Source organism: Nipponia nippon, unplaced genomic scaffold (genome assembly GCF_047370975.1).
Source record: "Nipponia nippon isolate SJK-2023a ecotype South Korea unplaced genomic scaffold, ASM4737097v1 scaffold_4, whole genome shotgun sequence".
Lineage (NCBI taxonomy): Eukaryota > Metazoa > Chordata > Aves > Pelecaniformes > Threskiornithidae > Nipponia > Nipponia nippon.
In genome coordinates, this window is record NW_028262358.1 from 19,154,758 (window position 1) to 19,179,284 (window position 24,527).

General features: G+C 37.4%; 1 protein-coding gene across 5 annotated transcripts in view; it reads left to right on the forward strand.

Annotated features, from left to right (window-relative positions):
- Positions 1 to 24,527, forward strand: part of CDC42BPA (CDC42 binding protein kinase alpha) — a 188,669-nt gene that overhangs the window by 61,176 nt on the left and 102,966 nt on the right. For all 5 annotated transcript variants that reach the window (XM_087774754.1, XM_087774757.1, XM_087774758.1 and 2 more), the window contains exons 3-6: positions 1,521 to 1,612; positions 8,010 to 8,093; positions 12,566 to 12,661; positions 17,448 to 17,596. In XM_087774754.1, coding sequence (XP_087630880.1) covers positions 1,521 to 1,612; positions 8,010 to 8,093; positions 12,566 to 12,661; positions 17,448 to 17,596 — 421 coding nt within the window. The remainder of the gene's footprint in view (positions 1 to 1,520; positions 1,613 to 8,009; positions 8,094 to 12,565; positions 12,662 to 17,447; positions 17,597 to 24,527) is intronic.

The following is a 24,527-nucleotide window of genomic DNA, read 5'->3' on the forward strand; positions in this document are numbered from 1 at the left end:
TATAATTTGGTTGTTATGTAGGGTCATTTGCTTTTGGAGCTTTTGAAAACCAATTCCTATCCCTGTTTAGAAAGATTATTCTGAACAAATTGTTCTGCAGTGTGATGCCTGTTACAACTCTTCACTGCAAATAAAGCTGCACTAATTCCTCAGCCTCCGTATAGATAGAAGTGGACATAGATGTGTCCCTGTACCATGAAAGCATAACCTAAAAAGGTGTTTGTGGGCCATGTAAAATGGCTACCTTCTGATGCGCTTTTTTGTTTCTTTCTTGATCCCAGCATGTGATGGTCAGTGCCTTGTCTGTTACAAAAATGCTGTCCCTGTTTTATAGATGTGAAACTGTGGGTGAAGTATCTGAAGCTGCTTGTTAAGGATCATTGAGAAAGACTGCCTTTGAGCCAGAAATTGAACTTAACATTTTCTGGGACCCATTCTAGTCCTGTGTGTGCTGGGTTATACAGCCGTCTTTTATGGGCAACTTTTAGGAACCATATTTACTGAAGCTTCTGTTTTAGTAATAGATTTCATTTGCGTAAAGTATGATTTTAAAGCAATTATTTTTAAAAGAACTCCTTTTCCTGCTTATTTATTTCAGGTTTTGGGTTTTTTTTTCTTTTTTACCAAAGGTTGTGTTACATGGTTTTTGAGGTAGAGTTACCAGTAACTTGGATGTTACGGATGCATGCTTAGAGCATGTATTGATGAACCGGGACTGGTTAGTTGTAGTGCTGAACGGGGCTGAAAGAGGGGAGCAGTCCTCCTGATACTGTTTCATTGCAAAGAATGCTGGGGTTACCTGGCTGGAATACAGTACCTTACATTGCTTACTGCTTTCAAAGATACTATAAAAGAGGAGAAAAAGAAGCGGGAAATGGAGCTTAACTTTATATATGTGGGGTTTTGCCATTGAACGTGTTAATAATGCCTTGAGTACAACTGTTCTCGCTTCTAGAAGCCAAGAATTGACTACTCAGTGTCCCGTATCTTGAAGAGGTGGTCTCCAAAAATATTGCATGATACATTGTCTAGGCCATTATTGCCCTTCTGGTTATCATTCATCAGCATTTTAATTTTTCATTGAATACAATATTGGTTTGCTGTTTGGCAGAGAAATTAATATTGCCCAAAGTGAACTTTTCATTATATTTTACTTTGCTTTTGCAACCAGAGTTAACAACATATAGCACAGACGCAGTGGATGTCTATGAACTCAAAAGACTGTCGAAAAATATAGTCAGCTTCATTCTTTTTTCTTTTTTTTCTTTAAAGAAGCAAAAGCAAGCTTACTTCATAAACTTTTTCTCACAGCAGCTTTGGCTTAGTTCTTACTGGTCATTATTTCTAGCTTTAAAGTTCATTACATTAGGTTATATAAGTATATAAGCAAAACAGTCTGTTTTCAGGGTTCTGATTACATCTATTTTATGTTACTGTTACCTTGTTGTTTATTTTTTTTTTTGTTTTGGTGTGGGTTGTTTGTTTTTGTTTTTAATGATTGATATTTTCCTTTGTTTCAGCCAAACCTTTTACATCTAAAGTGAAACAGATGCGACTACATAAAGAAGATTTTGAAATCCTGAAGGTGATCGGTCGAGGAGCCTTTGGGGAGGTATGTACGTGAAGGACGTGGAAGGAAGGGTTCGAATAATGCTCTTGCAAATTTGCAGCACTGAGGAGAGACAGTTAATAGTAATATACCGATGTACAGGCCTTCACATTGTTTAGGCATAATGGATATTGTAGGCCCACCTAATGTTTGATGCAAGTACGTTTTGATTTATACATTCTTTGACAGCTCTTTTTAAGTCTTTTAAATTTTGAGAGAAGGCAAGTTCACATGGATTAAAAGACCATGTTTCAACTGTCTGATGATAAATCATTTGCTTGACTGTAATTATTTCCAGTCAGCAGGTGGAGGCCAGTGAGTTACTGATGGTATAAAGATCTAGTCATTTCTAATCATCCTAATAACTGAATAGTCTGAAAGTAGTTTTCAGCCACTGAAATAGCCAAATACTGATACTGACATTCTAAGAACACAGAGAAATCTCTCTATTCCTGTCACTTTGTTCCTATGTTTAATGAATGTTTGAATATTTTTCCTGTATTTCTTTTAAAGAGTTTAGCAAATACTAGTTTCTTTTTCAGTTGTTGCCTACTGCTATTGAACTATACCATTTTTTGCCGCTTCTGATTAAACTGTTTCTTATTTGAAGTCATCAAGTGAGAAGTGAGGCTGTTGATCACTAAGTTTTACACTGGGCATGTCAGATATAGGTTGAGGAAACTTGAATACATAAACGTTAGCTTTCTGTGCCTTCTTCTTAATTATATTAGGTGCATGTGCTTTATTCTTCATGCAGGACACTATGTATGTAGAAAGAGCAACCTAATGTGTAACAGTGCCTTGAATTTTCAATAGTCAAGTCTACCACAGATGGGGGTAGCGTGTAAAGCTTCTGCAGAAGGTACTCCATGGTGCCTGAAAATACATGTGAACTGAAACCCAAAGTATAAGAAAAAGACTTTCTGAGCAATGTCTTCATTGCTTTTGGAACTGGAAATGTTTTATTGTTTGGTTGGTTTTTGGTTTTTGTTTTGTTTTGGTTTTTTTTTCTTTTTTTCCAGCTCTCTTTTCTTTGAGAGCATCTCTGGAGGCTCTATGGCATGTGACAGAGAAGAGTTGTTTTCAGGTTCACTTACATGTTTGCATCATGTGTGAAAATTAGCATTTACTAGTCTGTGGTTATGGAAGAACAGATTTCTATAGGTAGTGTGTAAGGAACAGGAATTTTTACTGTAGTGTATGTCACTACATACTGTGATGCCTACATGCAAATGTCATTATTGGGCAACTGTAAGAATAACAATAAAAGAGTAGTATTTATTTAGCTACTTTATCACTTTTGGTTGGTTTTCTTTCATCTGGAGTAATGCTGCTTTATAAAGGAGACTGACGGCTAAAGTTACTCATGGATAATTTACCTTTAGTCTGAACCTCTGCCACAGAGAGAATGTTGCATTCTCTGTTTTGATGTAACGTTTCTGCTTAAAACACTGGCTTTTCTCAGTGCTGCCACAGTAGTTGCAGCTGAGTTCATGTACAGATTGTACAAGACGTAAGAAAAAATCACTGATGTGGGTGCTTTTCTTGTCATATGTGAAACCTGCCTTATATTGTGTTTTTAAGAGAAGTCATTTTTGTCTGCTAAATTAGCATCAAACTCCACAGCAGCTAAACCACAAAAAAAAAAAAAAAATAGTAGTTCTTTCTCAGGAAGCTTCTTTGTGGTGAATCATCCCACGAATAGTGAGAGCGTAACTTTCCCCATCCTCTTCTGGGGACAGTCTGTGTAATCGGTTAGTTCTCCTCTTGTAGGAACAGTGTTTCTTTCTAATTCCTTATCTGAGAAAGATAGCATGACTCTACTTAATTGTCAAAATCTTCAGTAAGGGGAAAACTGAAGTTCTCTCAGTGAAGATGTTTGGTTTTGTATGTTCTTAAAGTAGGACTTACTAAATATTTACAAGGATATATGTTACATTTTCTAACTAGCTTAAAGACGACAAGTTTCAAGTCCTACACAGACATTTGTCTAAGAAGACAAGTTCTGTGTGAAATTACTAATTTTCCTTTAAAATAACCAGTAAATATGTGAGCAAGGTTGAAAAAAGGACCACCAGATTTTACTGCTACTTAAGCCAGCAAAAGCTATATTAATATTAAATTGCAAAGTACTTGTACGATTCAGTAGACTATAGTAGTTTACTGAGGCAGATTAAGAAATCTGGAAGAATGTATTTTCTTTCCAGCAAACTATAAATGAGACCAAGGTTGCTTTAGGTTACTGGGAGGAGTAATTTTTGTCTCCTGAATCAACATAATTCTGAAATTCTGTAGACTACAAACTTAGTGCAAGTTTTCTTTGGCACGGTCTCAGACTTGTTCTTATTTTGATTTTATGCTACTCAATTTCTTCAATTTGCGTAGTCAAGAAATATTTCCCTTTTTGTTTTTACAAGTTTGATGTAGACAAGAAGTAGTTTAAACTAGTTATTGCTTATAACTGTAAGAGTTCATTGTTCCTAGTTTTCTTTTTCCCCTTACCGTGCTTGCTGCCAGTCTGAGAATGCTTCCTTTTTGTCAAATTAACGACATGCCCCTTCCCTCTGCATTGCATACATTTACTTATTTAAAATTCTATGTAAGAAAGTGCTGTCTTCAGAAAACACAGATGTTTTGCTTAGAGGAGGAGGAGGATTACCCTGGTAAAATTAATAATGCGGGCATTAAGTGTGACATTGTGCTGGCTTCAGGCAACATGGTTTGAAAAACTTAACAAACAACTCTAACCAAGAAGACTTTAAACTTGGGAGTTGGAGAGTGCTGCTAGGAAAGGTGAAGCAACTGGGCAACAGCTCTTAGTGGTGTCTCAGCAGTATGGTAGTGCGGCTTTTGAAGGTTCTAGCTAATACTGAAATTTTCAGTTCATTCTATTATTGCTTAAGAGGAAAAAAGAAAACAAACCAGTTCAGTGCTTGCTTATGCAAGCAAATATTATGTCGTTATGTTGTTGATATTTCAAAGATGATGAATTTCGTGGTTCTGAGAACTAGTTAGCTACCTCTAAATTTTGGCATCCAGTTATGAACAGTAACATTCCCTCTTCCTGTTTCTGGAGGGCTGCCTACTCTTGATGAACAAGAGAACCAATGCTGACTCTTTTTTTTTTTTTTTTTTTTTAAATTATTTTTCTTATCCCCCCCCCCCCCCCCCTTCAATTTTAATAGCTTCTGCTTTAGCTTTTTCCTGTATAAGGCTGTTGGTTTTTAAGCAAAGGAAATGTGCAAACACGTACCTTAGAGACAAGTAGCCAAGTTTGGGGCAGAAGGTGCCTGACAGCATGCCAGACTGTACTGCTGTTTGTGGGAAATATGGAAAACTGTTGGAAAAATGGGGGAAAAGAACTATCTGACTGAACCAAGATGTTTATATCAGCACATACCAATCATTTTTTGTTGGGCTGCTCACAGGAAAATATAAATTTAAAAAAACCCCAACCTTTAAAAGTCCAATTTTAAGAAATGCCAGTAGCAAGACACTTCGGGATAACTAGACAGGAATGATTACCCTTTCTTTTGTCTTGACAGCTTCATTGGGGAAGGGAGAAGATCAAAGCAGCACTCTGTGTGTATTTGGGCCTTTGTATACATAGTATATACCTCTGTGTGCATATGTAAACACTGCCTGAGTGTGTAATCATGAGTCAGAATTTTTTGTTACAATTAGAAACTGCATCAGACTGCTCATTGCTGAAGCCTCAGGTTTTTCTTTCACAGTCCTGAAATAAGCATTTTGAATTTGCTTTCATGAAGCACTGAGACACCCCCCAAAAGATGCTGTGATTGCAGAAAAACGATGATGATTGTGATTTTTTTTTTTTAAATGTGTGTGTAGTGGTTATTGATATGGAATAACATTAATGGCTTTCACGGACTAAAAGGCTGCTTCTGGCTGATGGTAAACACAGCTGGTAAACATGAGTCTATTTTTGTTCTTTAGTCACTCTTCAATGGTATTACACATTCACAGAAGGTACGAAGCCCTCAATCTTGTCATTGAAGCCCTGCGCTCCAGCTGTTAACCAAAGGCAGTGTGGTAGCTCTTTGGTTTGTGTCCAAGTGAATGCTGTATAGGAGACTACAGATTTAGGCAGCTGTGCAATTAGGGTGTGTCTTTCAATAATCAAGTCTTCGGCAGAATAACACGGCCTTTCAGTGAGCATGCTACAGGCAAGAAATGCAATCCTGAAGTTGGACTTGAAATACATGTATTATCTTATGCCTCTGCCTGCCTATACTGCAACGGTTAGTGGTGGGGAAAAACTTACTTGTCACGCTGGGCAGCAGAAGCAGCAGTCTAGTCAGCTCTAGGACCAACCTGTTAATTTTCCCCTCCAACAGTCACAAAACCCTTAAAGATCTTCAGGGCAGAATTACACTGTGTAGCTTCATACCACAGGCTGCATGATGCAAAGGGATCCCTGTCATCCAAGATATGATACAGTTTGAACGCTGACTAGTTTCAATGTTAAGGCTTTCTCCTCCTGCCATTTCTCATTAGAAATCGGTACAGATATGACTTACCAGACTTTCAAGCTAGCTTTTCTTTACTAGCCTAGCTAGTAAAGTAAAAGGAGACTCAAGATTCAAATCTGCATTGTGGGTTATGCATCACTGCAGAGGATCCATCTTTCCCTCCCAAGGAAAATTGTGATGCTCGGTCTTGGGGTACCAGGCACAGAAGAGTAGACATTCTTTATGAATTAAAATTGGATTATAGTCTAAAGTAACAATCTAGTTTTGTGATTCAAATCTGAAAGTACCTTGAGGGATCCCAAGTCTCAACTTGAACCTCAATTTTTATGCATGAAGTAACCTTTAAAAATTTCACTTCATAAACTAGTTTAAACAAGTAGACGTAGTACCTTTCTGTCCATCTCGCCCGCCACTCCCCCCCCCGCAACCCCAGAAAGCAGCAGTGTCAAGAGCAGGGCTGATAATGCATTGCCACACATACGGGAAGTGACAGCTGCTTCATCTATGAATCTATAGCTAAGCAAGAGGTACGCTTTAGTTTAGACATCTGAGTATTGCAGTCCTTCAGCCTGCGCTTTTGGCACATTCATGAAGCTGCTGCAGCTGATGACACATTTGAAGATGGTTGAAAGAGGTTTGCATGACACTTTCTTCAAACTGTCTGATCCTGTATTTTCTTTTGTTATCACTGTCTTCGCACATAGCTTGTTTACTGATTATGAAAGAGGTGGAAGGAATGTAGGATTCAACCTTAGTATTTTTTTGTCACTGGCCTGCAGGATGAAGATGATGATAATCTGTGTGACAGCATGTTACTTTGTGACCAGATGCACACAGAAATAAACTGTTATCTTCTTAAGCCTTAAGATTTCTTTGAAAGGAAAGAGGCAGAATGGGATAGTTGGAGAATGGTTGTTAAAACATATCGATTGTTGAATTTTTATATAATTGGGATGGTAGCGTAGTGGTCTGGTCTAGTTCTAATCAGCAGCTCTGAGTCTGTGGCAGATTCATGGCCATTTTGGGTCAGATGCTTAGCTCTCCATACCCAGGGAAGCCTGAACTGTGAAAACATGTTTGTGTAAACTTCTTCCCTCCCTCTTTCCTAGAAGTATTCTGTTTTAGCTTTTATTATAGCTAAACAAAACTATAATATTCTCAGAAAAGGACTGTGTCGGTTGGCTTTGTTAATATATTATTACAAAGGCCTATGATATCTAATGTTTCGGAAGCAATGAAAGGGAGGGGGGCTTGTGTTTCCTAAGCTTTACTTCTCTAGAAGATGTGGATTTTGCTATTTCCCTGCCACTGACAGCAGACACGATAGAGCTCATTGAATTTCTGGTGGAAAAACGTGAAGTAATTCTTTACTGTATCTTTGAAGAAAGTCTAGTACGTTATTTGAAACGAGAGCGGAAGTTCTTTTATGGCAAAGCTACAGTCTAATTTGTGTCTAAAACAAAAAAAAAAATGTTTATTTTGTTTTAGAAACTACTACACTGTTGTCTTTTCTTGGCGGTTCTGTAATTTAAATTATTGTGTAGGACTAAGTCCAAGAACATAAAGCATACAGCCAGTGATAGGTTCATGATAGTGTGATAAAGCAAGAAGTGTGATGGTGAGAAATACCATTGTTCATCTACAGTCACCTAGAAAAAATGATACATAATGAAAGGGGGATACATAATGAAAGCTTAAAATAGGCTTGGAGCTTTTGCACACCAAATATCCTGTACTGTTGTGATGTTACTCTTTCTTGATGACGATGGTATTGTATTGTGTGGATAGTAAAGCTAAGCGTCCGGAACACTGAAGAAAAAATCTCCAAAACTGTAAGGTTTCATAAAAATGAAAACAATATGCACTTTCATGTTTTAACTTATTTATCTTTCATTTACCTATTCCAGGTTGCAGTAGTAAAACTGAAGAATGCAGATAAGGTTTTTGCCATGAAGATACTTAATAAGTGGGAGATGCTGAAGAGAGCTGAAGTAAGATTACAGTAATGTTTTCTGTAATCATGCACCCTCTCACTCTGCTGAATTGTTACTTCTCTTCCACAAGACTCAGTGTGTATAGAGGGATTGAGGAGGTGCTTCACTACTTACTGATGATATGAAGATTAATATTAAAAATAAGCTTAAAGCAGTTCGTCGGAAGGGTTAACGTGGCATGGCATCTTGACATGGGTGGGGCTGGATGTTTTAGACATTATACCTTTTCTGTAATTGCCCAAGAATTACCGACTATACAAGCAATCTTTTAATGCATTTATTCCAGTTAGGAATGTAGTCTTTAGCAAGTATTTTCCATCGTGAAAGGTAATTACTGAGCTGTAACTCACCAAGCCTATCAGTTTATCAGTAGTTAGAACTTAGTCAAGGTCCAATTTGTAGATTGAAAAATCAGAAAGATCAAAGTATCAAATTAATTTGAGTGCCTGTTTCATAAAAACGTCCAACTGCAAAAAATTGTGATGAAAAGTTCCTCATTAAAGCTTGAGTCCATTCTGTGTTTTGAAAAAGGTGGAACAGCTCTTTAACGAGCACCGCTTTGCCTTGGGTTCCTACTTTCATTACACAACTCCACTCTTCATAGAATTCTCAGTACATTTCCCTGGATTCATTTGGAAAGAAACTTATAAAATGCAGTCTACACCTGAAGACTTGTGTATGAAGTTTAAACAGAGCATGTATCTAACTCTTTAAATTGCTTTGAGATTCTTCATCTATGCATACTAAAAATAAACTGCCTAAAAATAGATTAATAAAAAATAACTCAGTGTCTTACACATACAAAGTTGCTTTGGCCATTGGGTTTTCTTTAGTTTGGACAGTGCAAGCACTATCTTAGTGTCTCTTCCAACTTGTCTGAGTTATTGCTAACCTCAGTTTTTATTTGAGACTTCTACTTTGCTACTCGCAGACTGCCCTGCTGTTCAGCTGCTTCCAAGTTTATTCCGATTTCCACATTTATGTTTTAATTATATCTTGCTAGGAAATGAGATCAATGGAAAACCATCACACTTTAAAAAAAAAAAAAAAGTATCCAGGCAAATTAAAGCCGATTTCTGATGTGTGCACATCCTGTCTCTTTTAATGAAAATGTTATCACGTTAAGAAGTATAAATGGCATGCAGATTGTGGTTAGACGTACACAATGTGTTTCCTCTTTATCCAGAAATTATTCAGATACTGAGCAATCTGGCATTAGTCTTGATACAAAGAGGTATTTCTCTCCAAGACAGATGTCATTACTGTAAGTTTTATTATTTCAGTGAAAAAGAAAAGACCAGAAATAAAGTTCCACTCTATTTTTAAATGTACCCTTTTAAAGTCAGTTTAAAAGCTATTTCTTTCCATTAAAATACAGTTATAAATAGGTTTGAAAGATTTTTCTCTATGCAAGGTATTAAAAATACTCTTCCCATGGGAATTTCTGAAAGTCTGAACTGTTAGCCTAAAAAGAATTATAGCGATGTTTTTCCATGTATTTGTAACCCATGGGTATACAGTGGAAAGAAGAACCATCTGGAGTGAAAATGTGTTACAAAGCATGACCTTCAACAACTGTAACCTGTCATTTTTAAACGTTGATGAACGCATCTCACTTGCTAACTACTGCTAGGGAAAATGACCCATTTTGGCTCTGTTAGCAATGTGCTGCACTAACACCGAAATACAGTCCAGAAATGCAAGACAAGCATATATGTAGGTGTATACGTAAATGGCAGAAATAAGTTGTTCATATATCCCTGTATCAATCCTGTGGGGAGAGGGAGTCATTTGTAAAAGGAGAAAGGGAGTATGAACTCAACAGGCTTGCAAATGCCAGATTAAGGTTGATGACTGCAAGCTCTGAGAGTAATTGTATGCAAAACCTTTGTTTTGTGAAATTATACAGGTTGCGAGGTCGGTGTTTTTTGTATTGTAAAGAGCATAAGTTTTCCAAATACTTGCCACTGTTGAAAACTCAGAGAAGTGATGTAGAACCGGGGACATCACTGACAGAAGGAGTACCTGAAAGGGTGTGACAGCTTGCTGTTACACTCCCAGACCTGTTACCCTGAGTGCTGACAGTCGCTTCCAGTTACACGTGTGCCACGGTGGTGCCAGATGAGGCTCAGGAGAGACCAGGACAAATATTATGCAGCATGGAAGCAGTCAGCACTCCTGGAAGGTGCTAACTCTGAGCTGTAAGGACATGAGCACCAAATAGCCGAGCAGCCCGAATTCTTTAGTGATTGAAGGCCACAATAACCGTATAGATACAACTAAAGCACTAAGTTGGTTTTGCTGTGACAGAGAGTTGGATTACGTGACCTCTGGAGGTCTCTGCCAACAGTTTAAGGAGACTGTGCCTAGGGAAGATGAAGTGTAATGTGGAAATAATGAAAGGCACAAGAAAAGGCTTCATTTAAAAAAAAAAAAAAACCAACAACAAAAAAAACCCAACTTAATTGAACTATGTTACAGTAATTACAAGAACCACTGCTACCATCTTTTTTTCTTTTTTTTTTTTTTTTTTTTGGCCATGAACTAATGTAAAGCCCATGAACCACTTACTCTTTGGCTGTTACTGTCTCAGCTGTGATCTACTGTGGTAATAACTGTTGCTGTCAGCTCTAGGCATACTGCCTGGAGGTGGGCGTCTAGAGTGCTCAAAGAATGCATGGTCTTGTTAAATCATGGCAAAAACAACTGGAATTATATAAACTCTCTGTAGTAACTAATCCTGTGAATTGTGTCATAACAAGTAGAGAAACTACATGTCATTTATCCTTGTGAAAACAAGAGTTCTTAGTAACTCTTTCTGAAATATGTCATGAGTTTACAAACACAGAAGGAAAAAAAATCAAGCTGAAGCATAAAACAGCTTTTCTTCATTCTGAAGATCATCCTTTCTCCTTCTCCCACCCCCAAGTCGATTTTTCATTTAATAACCTCTGGGGGTATTTGTTTAAAGTATGTTTTGTTATTTTCTCAGATTTCACTGATTTATCTCATGCGTTGTACTATGATTAAAGTATACCATCTTTCTTTTTCCTGGTCTGCGTTATTCTTACTCACTGTATTCACCAAAACAAGACTTGGTATGGTTTTATTTGCTTGGAGGAGGGAGTTATTTTCTGCTTTGCTTTCGCTGCATGTATTCTTGTGCATAGCTCAATCTAAAATGATATTTTGCTTTTCATTCTTCACTCTCCAGATCTCACAGCCAACAATAACCGTGTCAGAATTCTGGTATTTGCCTATTGTTTTTGGAAATGAAATTGGAAAAGTAAAAATAAAAGACTTGATTTTTTCCTTTAAATTTAGCTGTCTCCGAAGATGAGAGAGAGCATGATTAAAATCGATGAAACATCTTTGTGAAGTAGCAGAGTGTGCTGAAAGAGATTATGGTCTGTGTTTTTCTCTAACTCTGCATCTCCTTCTAAATAAAGCCCATACAATTATTATTTTTTCTTTTACACTATCTTTTAGACATTTTTCTGAACAGAATTGTATGTTGGCTTTGCTGTTTGGTACCTTTTGTTCTCTTGCGATATTCACTTCAGAACTCAGTCTCTTCAAAACGTTTATGATATTTTTTTGCTATAGTTTCCTTTTGGCTTCTCATCTGTTTGTTTCCTCTGTCATTCTGCAAAGCTGCTTTTGCTGAGGTATTTTATTCACTTCTCGGGGCATGTTGCAAGACCTCCATTGAATTAACTGCCTTGCTGCTTTCCAGATGGTTATTTTCTTCACGTTTTATCTTCTATTGTTTCATATGAACCTGTGTTCTCCTTCTTTTAGCTGTTCCTTAGGATTTCTTGGCAGTTCTTGTTCCTCCTCTGTTCCACTTGCTAGGAAGGCGCCTTTTGCCTCTTGTGTTTCTTTCCATTATATTGAGAGGAGGTCCTCTTGGATGTCTTATAAACAGCTTGTATCTGGCAAGAGCAATATTCAATTCTGTCCTACTTTTCCTGAGGGTGGAAAAAGTGTGGAGAAAACCCCAACTGCTTAATGATTATCAAATTATGGCACAAGACTCCAGATTCTAGTTCTTTAACTCCAATTGTAATTATAATTATATAATGCCATTGTTGATTGTTTTCTTCAATCTTACATTGCTATTCTGTCATTATTGATGCTTGATTTCAGTATCTACATGTACAAAAAAGATAAGATTTTGACCTGGGATTTTTGGACAATGGGAAGCAGCAGCTTATTTCTCCCTTTGCATCACGTAACAATATAGAGAAGTACAGCTGTTTAAATTTAAAGAAGGTGGACTTTTCTGATACCTAGCTTTTCACAGATTTTGGCATGTTTCGAGAGTGTAGTAAATGACTTCTTAATTGAGAGGCAGTTTTGAATTTTTTTTTTCCCCCCAAAATATAATGTTAAAATATAGTCAACTTGCAAAATGTGTTTCTTTATATATTTTGCTTAAAGCCTATAATTCTTTTTTTCCCCTTCAGACAGCCTGTTTTCGAGAAGAGAGAGATGTGTTAGTGAATGGAGATAACCAGTGGATCACAACATTACATTATGCATTCCAGGATGAAAACTATTTAGTGAGTGTTGCTTTTATGTATATATGGATGGAAATGCAGCTTCTTAGTTGTGGTTTGAGACAGAAATATAGTTTGTTTATTTGTAAATTTTGTGTTCTGGACCGTACAGACCATGTGAGGATATGTGATTTTGTGCATAAGATTCTGAAGGATAATGGTCAGAAATTTTTAAAGTTTTGCTATAAATATCTCAGGAATGCAGTTTTGTTTTCTAAACCACTTTGCATTTGTTGATAAACCTTGGTGTATCTGCATCTTCTTTCTTATGACTTGTCACTCCAGTTTAATTGGATTCGTAAAAATAAAATTGCACTTACTAACATAAATTTTCTATTTGACTTTAATTTTTGTGACTAACATTGCTGATTACTGTTTTACAGTTAGAAATAGGGAGTAGCCCCGTTTTGAAACAGCAGTTTATTTTGATTGGTCTTCGCTTTTTTGGGGACTTAAACCCACTAAGATGTCATAAAGCAATAAAATGTTCTTGCAGCATGGAAGAATGCCACTAAATGTTCATAAATAAGAGCCAGAAGCTGTAATTGTAGATTAAAGTGTCTCTTTAATGTTATTTAGTTTTCAAGTATTTTGAAAGACTTGCAAAAAAAAGGAAAAAGTGCCAATTTTCTATGAAATCTTTCCCACTTAAAGTATGCTTCGATTGTGATACAGTTTTTGTAATATTTATGCCTGAAAAAGTGAACGACTACACATTGATAGATTTTGCTTATTTGGGCTTTATTGCTCTGTGCTTTGGATTCTATATCATTAGTAAGTTCTAATGTTTTCTTAAAAATCTACTATGCAGTCATAATCTCCCCCCCGCCCCCCCCCCCCGTGTGTCCAATAAAAGAAGTGCTATACATGGAATTCTTGCAAATTGCAATGCTTTTTGCCATTATATTGCTTTCTATTCTGTCAGCTCAGATACTTGGAGATCCATGGATTGTGGTGGAGTTTATATAGAAACAGGGCTCTACACTTGTGAATCTAACTGTTGGCTTAAATACCTCCCAGCCAGCTTCATGCTTTGTTAATGTGGACAGTAAAAATAATCCCACGTTTTATGTAATTCTGATCTTACTACTAACAGTATTTCAAAGAAAATACTATATATGCCGCAACAGCCTGCTAGAATTTGTTTTAATCTTGCCAGTTTCCTTATTTTCACTAAGCACATAGCGGCTTCTGTTCTTTATCTTTGACAGTCTGCTAACGGGAGCTAGTTTTGCAGCCTGCTGGGGAAAATATCAGTAATACTGTTTTTCATCATCTTAGTATGAATGTATCACTAGTTCTCTATATGCTTTTTATTAAAATAAAATATAAGAGAAGTGACCTTTAAAAAAAATCCGTGTAGATTGAGCAGTGGATGTTGTTTACCTTGACTTTAGTAATGCCTTTGATGCTGTCTGCCGTAACATCATCATAGACAAGCTGACAAAGTATGCATTAGATAAGCAACAGTGAGGCGGATTGAAAACTGGCTGAACTATTGGGCCTAGGAGGTTGTGATCAGTGACACAAAGTCCAGCTGGAGGCCAGTCAATGGTGGTGTACCCCAGGGCTCAGTACCGGGGCCAACATCTTCATTAATGGGGGGAGTGCACCCTCGGCACGTTCAAAGGTGATAAAAAAAAGAAGTGGCTGGTGTGCCAGGTAGCTGTACTGTCATTCAGATCGACCTCAACAGACTGGAGAACTGGGCAGAGAGAAATCTCATGAAGTTCAACAAAGAGAAACGTGATGTCCTGCATCTGGGGTGGAATAAAACAAACCCAGTACATGCTGGGGGCCAAATGGCTGGAAAGCAGCTTTGCTTGAGATCCTGGTGGATAACAAGCTGATGGTAAGCCGGCAATGCTCCCTCACAGCAAAAAAGGCCAAGGGTGTTCTGGGCTGCAAGGAACAGTGTTGCCAGCAGGTCAGCGGAGGTCCTTCCTCTCTGCTCAGCCCTGGTGCAGCTGCATCGGAAGTATTGTGTCCAGTTCTGGGCTCCCCAGTGCAAAAGAGAGATGGAGCTGCTGGAGCAAGTCCAGTGCAAGGCCAGAAAGATGATTAAGGTCCTGGAGCATCTTTCATGTAAGGAGAGGCTGAGAGAACTGGGATTCTTCAGCCAGATAAGTGAAGGGTTGGGGGGGTTATCATCAATAAGTATAAATACCTCATGGGAGGGAATGAAAACAAGGGATCCAGATTCCTCTCAGTAGTGCCCAGTGACAGGACAGGAGACAATGGACACTAACTGAAACGTGTGGAATTTCATCTGAACACAAGAAAACACCTTTTTACGGCGAGGGTGGTCAAACACTGGAACATGTTACCTGGGCGAGTTGTGGAGTCTCCATCCAGATGCTCAAAGCCCAACTGGACACAGTCCTCATCAACCTGCTCTAGCTGACCCTACTTGAGCAGTTGATGTTGGAGTAGATGTTCTCAAGAGGTCCCTTCCAACCTAAACAAGTCTGTGATTTAGGATTAAATGCCCGTGTTAAACTTCCACTAGTTACTAGAATGTCCTTTAGTGTCCTTAAGTTTGGGCCTTTTCTTTCTCTTGGAAGGGTGGTGCTGTCATACAGTAGTATTCTGGGAAGTATTTGAGACTGGAATAGATCTGGATGATTGTGTGCATTTAAACAGTATTTTTAAAGTTTTTTAAAAAAAACCAAACCTTTTTTTAGGTATATGGATCTTTGACATCGGATGGGATGCTAAGCATTGACTGAATTCAGTTGTGAAACTTAGCTTTGATTCCTGTTCATGTGTTTAACTTCAAGTGCATGACTTAATTCTGTGAGTTACAGTTTAAATGTTGGCAGATTTGAGGAGCTGAGGGTTTCCTTGTGATTAGGCTACTGTGTTGCTCTTGCAAAATGGGAGGTGCAGAGTCCTGTGTTGTAAGAGCCAAAATTCCTGTATTTTGGTATATCCAGTCACGGAGTTGTACTGCTTTTAAAAATGCTGAAGAATGAGCATAGAGATCCCACATCAGTTATGAGAATCTTAAGAGGATTTTTTCGATATACTTTCAAAGCAATAAGTTAAGCTCTTGCAGATCTCGCTATAATAGTGTATCAGTTAATAATAATGATATTAAGTTTCAAAGGCTTAATGTATTTTCTAAAACTGTAAAACATGAGAAGCTAGTGCTGTAGATCTTGTTTTAGAGGGAGCGTAGGAGCACCACTGAATAGAAGATATTTATCCTGTGTAAGGCTTGTGAGCATAATTTAAGAAGTTTACTATTCACGTCACAAAGCAAGAGATGAAATTTGATTGTCAGCACATTTAGAATTTGTGGAAATGCATTCTGTACGTTCTTCATGCACTTGGAATCAGTGAGGATGCCCAGGTTATTCTGTATCAAATTGTTAAAATCTTTGTTCATCACCTTTATTGTTATGGAAAGTATGAGGGAAAAGAAACAGGCATACGGTTTCTGCCTGCCCCGTATCTTCCTTATAGCTGGTATAATTTGGCAGAATTTTTTCCACATTTTAATTTCATTTTCTGAAGGTAGGAAAGACGTGAACAAATGAGGAGAACTAATTATAAAAGTCCCTTTAAGTTGCTTTACCAAGATTTTAAAGAATCAAATTGGGATATACATTATGGCATCTTTAGTATTTTTTTTTTTATTATTTGTGATTCATTATAAGCTATTGTTAAGAGTCATTGCTTCAAATGTGGATATATGCTGCCTTCCTGGAAGCAGAGGTTAGAACTCTAGGCAAAAGCTTTCACATATTATATACTTTAGCGGGAAACTATTCTAATTAGTCTGTCCACAATGATGATTGAAAGTAATGTCATAGCAGTGGCTGTTAAATTAGATTGCTTATAATTAGTTTGTTAGTTATAATTGGCTTGATTTTTTTTTTCTTTTTCCCATTTGGCGTTCCAGTTGCTGTTCCACAATTAAAACAAATTAAACTAAGATAAAAAGATATTAATCGTGAATTTTCTACTTTTCTTAAGTTTACTTTGTCCAGTAATGTTGACCATGTCTCTAAAGGAAGTGACATTGTTTTCTGTCATAATATAGTAAAATGGAGAAAGGTTCTGATCTCTTTAAAGTCTTTGCACCTGATACAATGGCAAGCAGGTTTTATGTTTCATTAATAAATCAGAAATCAAGTGTATTTTTCCCTATCAGTTCAACTAGAGAAGGCGACACCACTGTATGTTGGCAGATCCTGTATTGTGCGCAATGATGTCAGCGATATCTGGAATTGTACTGAGCCACTGGAAGTCTCTTAATCTTTGCCTTAACTGAGTAGTCTAAAAACTTTACTCTCCAAAATAATTTGTTTAAGGGGAAAAAAGGTGGTAGGAAAAAAGGGAAAGGGAAGCCTGGGAAATTAGAGCCCTTAAATAAGATCCCAAGTTAACACAATTGGTTTTGTTTTCATAGGTCTGTGCTTTAATCCTTTACTCCTTTTGCATTCTATCAATTGTTTTGTATTGTTTTTATAAGGGAATTCAGAGTATCTAAGTATTTCATGTTTGGTGATGGGACAGTGGATGAAGCTGATACTATTTTGTCATGAGGCTTACTGTATTTGGAGAGGTATAAATATGAAACATATTCAAGTAGGTTAAATATTAAAATAAGGCTGAACCAGCTACTTTTTTTCAGAAAATCTAAGCATCTTGGTTAGCTTTTTTAATGCCCATAATAATTTTTGCAATGAACTGATTTTTATGCTTAACTTAGTTTTTAGTCTCTCTCAATAAATTCTTTTTCCCCCCCTCCCCGTGTTTTCTTATCGTTCCCACGCCATAGTACCTGGTTATGGATTACTATGTTGGAGGAGACCTGCTTACATTGCTCAGCAAGTTTGAGGACAGACTACCTGAAGATATGGCTCGTTTTTATTTGGCTGAAATGGTGATAGCTATTGATTCAGTTCATCAGTTGCATTATGTTCACAGGTAAGTAATTTGAGCTCCAAATTTCTGTTGGAGTTATGGGGAGCTACTTGATGGAGTGAAAATAATTCCTGTTAAAGAGTTTAAGCTAGTAACAAGCATTTGCTGTAATAGTAAGCACGATAGAACTGACCTGCCTACATCTTGTGGTTATTGAGAACTGTTGCTAACCTTGTACCATACGGTCAGAGACGTGAATGAATATCTGAATGCATGTGATGAATCTTGCACACTGGCATGTTTCAGAGTTAATGATCCATAATTTATAAAAGCAAAACTGGAAACCTGTTTATGAAATAAGATCAACTTTGAACAGATTTATTGAAGGGTCAGATTCTGTTTCTTTATTTGTTCAATCTATGTGGGAGTTGAAAACACACCATTGTGTGGCCTGTTGGGGATTTTTTTCGCCATTTTCTTTTGGACTTAATGAAATTATCTTTAAAATGAAGTGAGAGGATTTTGCTAAATAAGTGGAAGTACTTAAATTGTGGTACTTATATTTACCTTGGTGTATAAAAAAAATAATCTGTTCAAAGGAAAATATTAAGTCATTTGTGTCTAGCTTTTGGAGGCCATGATTGATTTTTCCACAAAACTAGTGTCATCTTTTCTTCAGTGTATCATTCTTTACTGAATTCCATGGTCGTTCTTGTATGCAGAGCGAAAGATTACCTTACAAGAGGCAGAATTTTCAAATGCACTCAATAGAGTGCATTTGAATGCACTCAATACTGTGCTCTGACAGAAATCAGGAGGAAACCTCCCGATTGTTTAAGCTGAATCATTAAGTTGGCAGCACGAGCTCGTTGGATACGTCCATCTGTTGCCCTTAATCAGAGTCTATCCTGGCCATTCCTTCTTTTACTGTTCCCGTTTGGGTGCTTTGCTCCAGAAAAAGTTTTTTGTTGTTGTTGTTCAAAAGGTGTATTGTAGTTGGTTTTGGTTTGTTACTGGGTTGTGTTTTGTTTCCTTTGAGATTGTGGCTTTTCATGAAAGAGCTGTAACTAGGAGTGCTTTAAGGTGGGGTGGTGCTAAGGTGCAAATTGCTCTTCTGGAATATTTTGAAGTCTGCTAGTTTTGTTGAAGAACTATGTCTTACCTGCTAAAAAGAGCTCTTTGTGATAACGCTTTGTGGAAAAACCCAAGCAGAGTATTTTCTTTATGTGGTTTTCTTGAATTTTGAAGATTTCAACTTTATTTCTGAGAAACTGTTTGTTCACTTAGGACCTGATATGGAAGGGTTTTGTATTCAGTTTAATTTGGATCTAACTTTTAAAATGTGTTTGTGGGTAAACTGTTGAGATGCTATCTCCTGTTACCAGGTGGAGAGTACTTCAGGTACTACATAAACTGCTGTATTTTACCCAATAAGTCTGCATATGTGGTAGTAACTCTTCCCAGAAGAACAGATGCCCACCATCTCTACCTTTTCCTCCAAACAGATCAAACCCTTTGTAATTCAGCACTGTTACTATGTAATATGTAGCAGATGTGATGTTTCCATCCTCAAATAGTGTCCCCAAGGTGAAATAGGCGTTGATGTAAAATTTTGATAGAAAATTCAGTACCATTGCAGTTCAAAACAACATACTAATTATTATTGTGCTTGCGTATTTATTACTATGAATGTTTAACAACAAAAAAAAAAAGCCCCTATACATTCCCGGTCCTTTGTTTGATTTGTGGCTTTGCCAGTGAGGTTTCCATGTTTATAAAGTTCTAAATGCCACTTTGGCATTTTATCGTTAGTACTGCTGTAATACAATGCCTGTTTATAAGGGGATGTTTTGCGAAGATTAAAAATGTAAAGAGTGCTTGAGTATATGTTAAATGATCAGCCTTTGAAATGAGACCCATTCCACTGTTAATTTTATTAGGATGTTTACAACTGGTAAAGCAAAAGAAAGGAAAAGAAAACACATCATCTAAATGCCACTAATACTCTTTTCCTGAAAGTTTAACTGTGGTGGCCACATCCTTTTTGGGAGTGTGTTCAACACAGGAAAGGACATAGGAGAAGAAAGAGGAAAATACTACTAAAAGATGGATAACGTAACCGCTGTAGTAGTGGTATTTCAGATGAATAGCCAATATGCATCAGGGTTCGATCGGAATTGTAGCTAGTGAACTAGAAATCATGCTTTAGGCATGTTGTATTCCAGGTTTTTTTTCATACAATGAGATAGCAGATTGTTTTGGTTTGTTTCCTTTTAGTGCCCCAGTTCTTTCAGGATAGATTTTCACATTAACCATACATAGTGTTGTACTTTGACAATAATTTTCTTTTTCTCTGCATGTTTTTGTACCTTTTAAAAATTGTATTTCTGGTTTTATTCTCAGTATACCACTCCTCTTTCTCTTTTCTATCATTAATCACTTTTCTGTTGTCAGTTAGTTTTGTTCGGGAGTGATACTGATTGCAGTGGTGGTTACTGGGCAGACCACTCCAATGTCAAATGCAAATCACTTTTCTTTCCTAAAGTACATTGGCCAAGGTTCTCAAATGTCAAATACAAGCAATCTCAGCATTACTTAGATGAAATTGCAATGACTGTATTTCAGGTTTTGGAGTTCCAAATTTGAATGCCATTTCTGCACTAGCATTGTGGGATTATGGGATGAATTTATAGTAGGAAGGAGATCAAAATCTCGGTATTAGTAGAATTGTGCAGAGCAATTGTATGATGTTTTCGAAGCTGTCTCCTGATACCTACTGAATTGAAGAAGGAGAAAAGTTGCTAGCTGAAAATAACATCAGTACTACTGTTTTTAGGATATTGCGAATTTTTTTCTATTTTTATCCACTTTTTAGTTTAAATAAATGTGATAGAATGTTTTTGAGATAACATCAATCAGAACATAAAACTTTGATAATTTTTCATTTCTGATCAATTAATTTCTGTGAACAAATCATGTGGTATTTTACGTGATGGTTAAATGATGGCTCAGAATGTTAATAAAATGGCCTTTTCTTTAATGTGTGTCTTGGCTTTTGCTATTGTTATAAATGCACCAGCACTGGCATTACCAAATGACATTGACAGCTCCAAGACTAGCTTTAGAAAGAAAACTTCATCTAAGTGTATGTGCAGGTATTCACAATGAGGAAGAAAGTACGTATGTATCTCTCTCAGAAATGCACGACTTCCTTGGGAGTTCGTGTAGTTTATACCTACCCCTGATACCTTAAATTACTAATTTGTGCTAATGAAGTGATGCTTGCTTGTAGGCCAAGGTTAAATATTGTCTTGTGCCAGTTTTCTGCAAACTGTAGTATCATACAGGGTAAGGTTTTACGTTTATTAGGAATCAACATGAATTTGTGTTTTATAGATTTGTAGCACCTTTTTTGGGTTTTGTCTGAAAAAAAGCCTCTACACGCATTAATATTAAATTTCAGTTTCAAGGTTGTGTTGTTACTTAATTCCGCATGGTATATGTTAAAAGCTTATATTTGCATGCATTATCAAATATCCAGGTGTGGGCTAGAGTAAAACTCTTATTGGTTTAAGCTAGGTAGCTGCACTTTATTTATGCATGTTGTGTTACCTCAAACGTGTAAAATTTGTTTTTCCTACAACTGGGACTTTAACTCCTTAATTATTTTGTTGGTAAGCCAGGTTTTCTCTTCATTTTATGTAAAGTGGAAATTGAGGTTTAAAATGCTTGGTTCTGTCTAAATCAATTTAACTAAAAAAGACTTTGGAAGGCCTGGTTGCCACTGGAAGAAATTTCCCCTGAACTCTGCAAAAGGATACCCTCTGGGCACGTACTAGTCCTAGGCACAGTGAGTGTGCCACTGGTGGCTTTGCACGCCCCTTCAGTTCGTCTGTGCTGCTGCCTTTTGTGCTGTCTTCTGAGACAGCCCTCTCTTTAGTAAGGGTGCATCTAAGTCTGTCCCTGTCCTAAATTTCGTTTGGGACATTCCAGCTTTTTGAATAGTACAGAGTTATAAGTGTTAATGTGCTTAAGTCATTTTCATCTTGACTTTCTTTCCTCCATCTATTTGTTCTGTGCAGGGTTGCACAGTGGTTTGGTGCAGAGCAAATTTGCAGTTAGGGAGTGTTCAACATTTAGGCTCATGATCCTCCAGACCACTGCAAAAATACTCATTTAAAATAGTTTTCATTTATTGGCACACACCCATGTTAAACAGTCTTCTTTTGCTATTGAATGGTAAAACAATCCTCACTTACCTTCTTACCAAGAAAATATTTTGGAAGGATTATGAAACACCTATGTTAATTATTATTTTTGTTGGTTAAGTTTGTGGGAGGATAGTTAAGACTACAGGGCAAGCTCTCAAGTTACATACGTTTCAGATGTCATCTTTTGCATGTGAAAAGGTAGGCATGCAAAGCATAAACACACCTACTTCATAAGGTGTACGACATTACGGTTAGCTTAATCATTGTGTTTCTGGTTTTCTAGTTGCCTCTGTCTTTTAGACTGAAGGATTTTAGCATTCTAAACCACTAGATGTGTTTTTTTTCCCCTTTTCTTTCCATTTTCTTTATCAAGTTCTGAAATTTAAGTTGGGCTTCACTGGAACATTTGAGTTCTTAAAATGTAGAGCAGCAGAATTCTCTGTGGAAGTGACATCCTTTCTGAGAAATATTGAACATAGGGAAATAAATGCGTTAGAGGGATAAAAGAACTGTCTATTCCCTATCAAGCCAGCCTCTTCTTTGCTTTTAACAAAAAGGTGCTATTTGTTCTTGGTAAAAATCATCTTTGGGACATCCCTGAAATATTTACTGTAGGTAGCAGGCAGCTGAAATCTGGGATTCTTTGTAGGATGCATTTCACTTTCAACTATAAGTTTCAGTGCCAGCATATCCATTTTTGACTTGCTGAATAAGTGGTTTTCTGTCTTCTGGGTGTATCCCATCTTTCCTGATCGTTAATTTGCTTAAGTGGAAAATTTGGGGGTGGAAGGCACATCCTAGGGAGTTAGCTGCGTTGCATGGTATGTCTGAGTTGAGTTGGCACAAGGATGAGCCAAGTGCTCTGGCCTTCGGTAAAGTGAACCGTAATTGTGGGTTTGAAAGAAAGCAACAACATATTTTAAGTGTTTACCAAACTTTGCAACAGACATAATGTCGAACACACACATGAAGATGTCCTTACAAAGTGCTGAGAGTGAAGGAAACAGGGCTAGAAAAATAAGGAAAAAATAACATAAGATTATTTTGATAGTCTACTGAAAATGTATTGCATTGAAATGTTGCATGGTTCAGTTTTACATGGAAAACTGCAAGACAGAAAGTTATTTTAGTGATTATTTGGTAAGCTAGTGCTTCTTTACAAGGTATTCCTTTACAGAGGTAGGAGAGCTCCTTGAGTCGAGGCTCTGTGTTTCCTCTCCATTTTTCCACTGAGGAAGGGCTGGAAAAAAAGGTCATCTTTACAGACTCTGGGCTTTCATTTTGCCCTGTGACCCTATATACTACAAACGCTGGCAGCTGCTCCCATAGTACCCCCTCAGGGTGGCATTCGATTTGCAGTGCGGTAGGAGGTTAATGCTATTTGACTAGAATTTGTTGGTACGGTTTCCGAAGGAGCCTGTGATGAACTAGAAGTATTTTGAAATAAAAGACCCATATAGGCTTGGAGTGCCAAGAGCTAGTGGATCAGACTGGCTGTGCTGTCATGCAGAAGACAAATGGTTTCTTACGGTATTGTGTCTAGTGGGAGTGTTAATTTAAGTGAAAGCTGTGTAATGGGTGCCTGAGCTAGCATAGACCTATATTCTATGTTGTTTGAGCAGAAGGAATTTAGAAACCCTGACTCCAGTGCCTTAAGCTATAGTAGCCTTGAGTAGTCCTTTCAGCAGAGGTGCTTTTACAAATGTATCTTTCGGCCTTTTTTTCTCCCATTGTTCCTCTCTCCCCAAGACCCAAGCTCCAAATATCCCTGCTGCTCTGCTGGTACAAAGGTTTGCAGGGCTGTGCAGCGAACTGAATGAGGACACCCGTCGCAAGTTAGAAGTAACTTTACATTTTAACTAACAGGGGTCAATTCTCCGATCTGTTTGATGAAGAAGGAGAGTAGGAGGAAGTAGCTTTAAGCTGGTCTTCCCAATAAAATCTATGTTCATCACATTGTGCCCTTTTTTTTTCCCCTGCATCCACTGAGTGGTACTTGAGATATCTGGCTATTTATTCAACTCTATGATTTTAAAGAAAAAGGGACAAAAGAAGCTGTTGGAGCTGCGGTATCTTAAATGTAGCTAGCCATAAACCCCTCAAATAAACCCTTCCCCTTTCATGTCTGATAGCTACCTCCTAAGGAAGGGCATTCTTGATTATTGTCAGCCGAGGAAGGCCAGCAAGGCAAGGAGCGCACCCCTCCATTCTTTCTGGTGAGTCCCCACCAGTCCTTTAGCTAGACAATTATACCTTTATTAGAATGAAGACTCATAGGAAAAGGAGAAATATGTAGATGAAGGTTTTTTTTCTTTTTTACGTAGATTGGTATGTCTTTTGGGTGCGGTTCCTTGAAAGGCAGATGGATGTGAGCACTCTGTCAGATGGTATGTAATCCTTTTTAGGTAGGAACTGGATGTGGTTGTCATAAAACAGAAATATGTAAACCCTCCTAAAAGTGCAAATGAGAGAGACAGACAAGAAGTAAAGTTTGACTGAAAAGGATCCTTTTAAACCTTGTACCTTAGTGGGAAAATTCTTAATGCCGAAAGTCTTATAGAAAAAAACCCTTGGTCTTGCCTTCCAAGTAGTAGTGTTTATAGCAAGACTCAGTGGATGCTAAATGTGGTGGAACTTCCCAGGAGATACTGCTGCCTCTAGCATAAAGATTCGTTTCACTGCCGTGGTGGTTGCAGAAAAGAAAGTCCATGTTAGAACTGTCATAGCTCTGATATGAGATCTGTTTTAGTGTCTTACGAAGTTGGAGGTGTTCTCAAAATTTC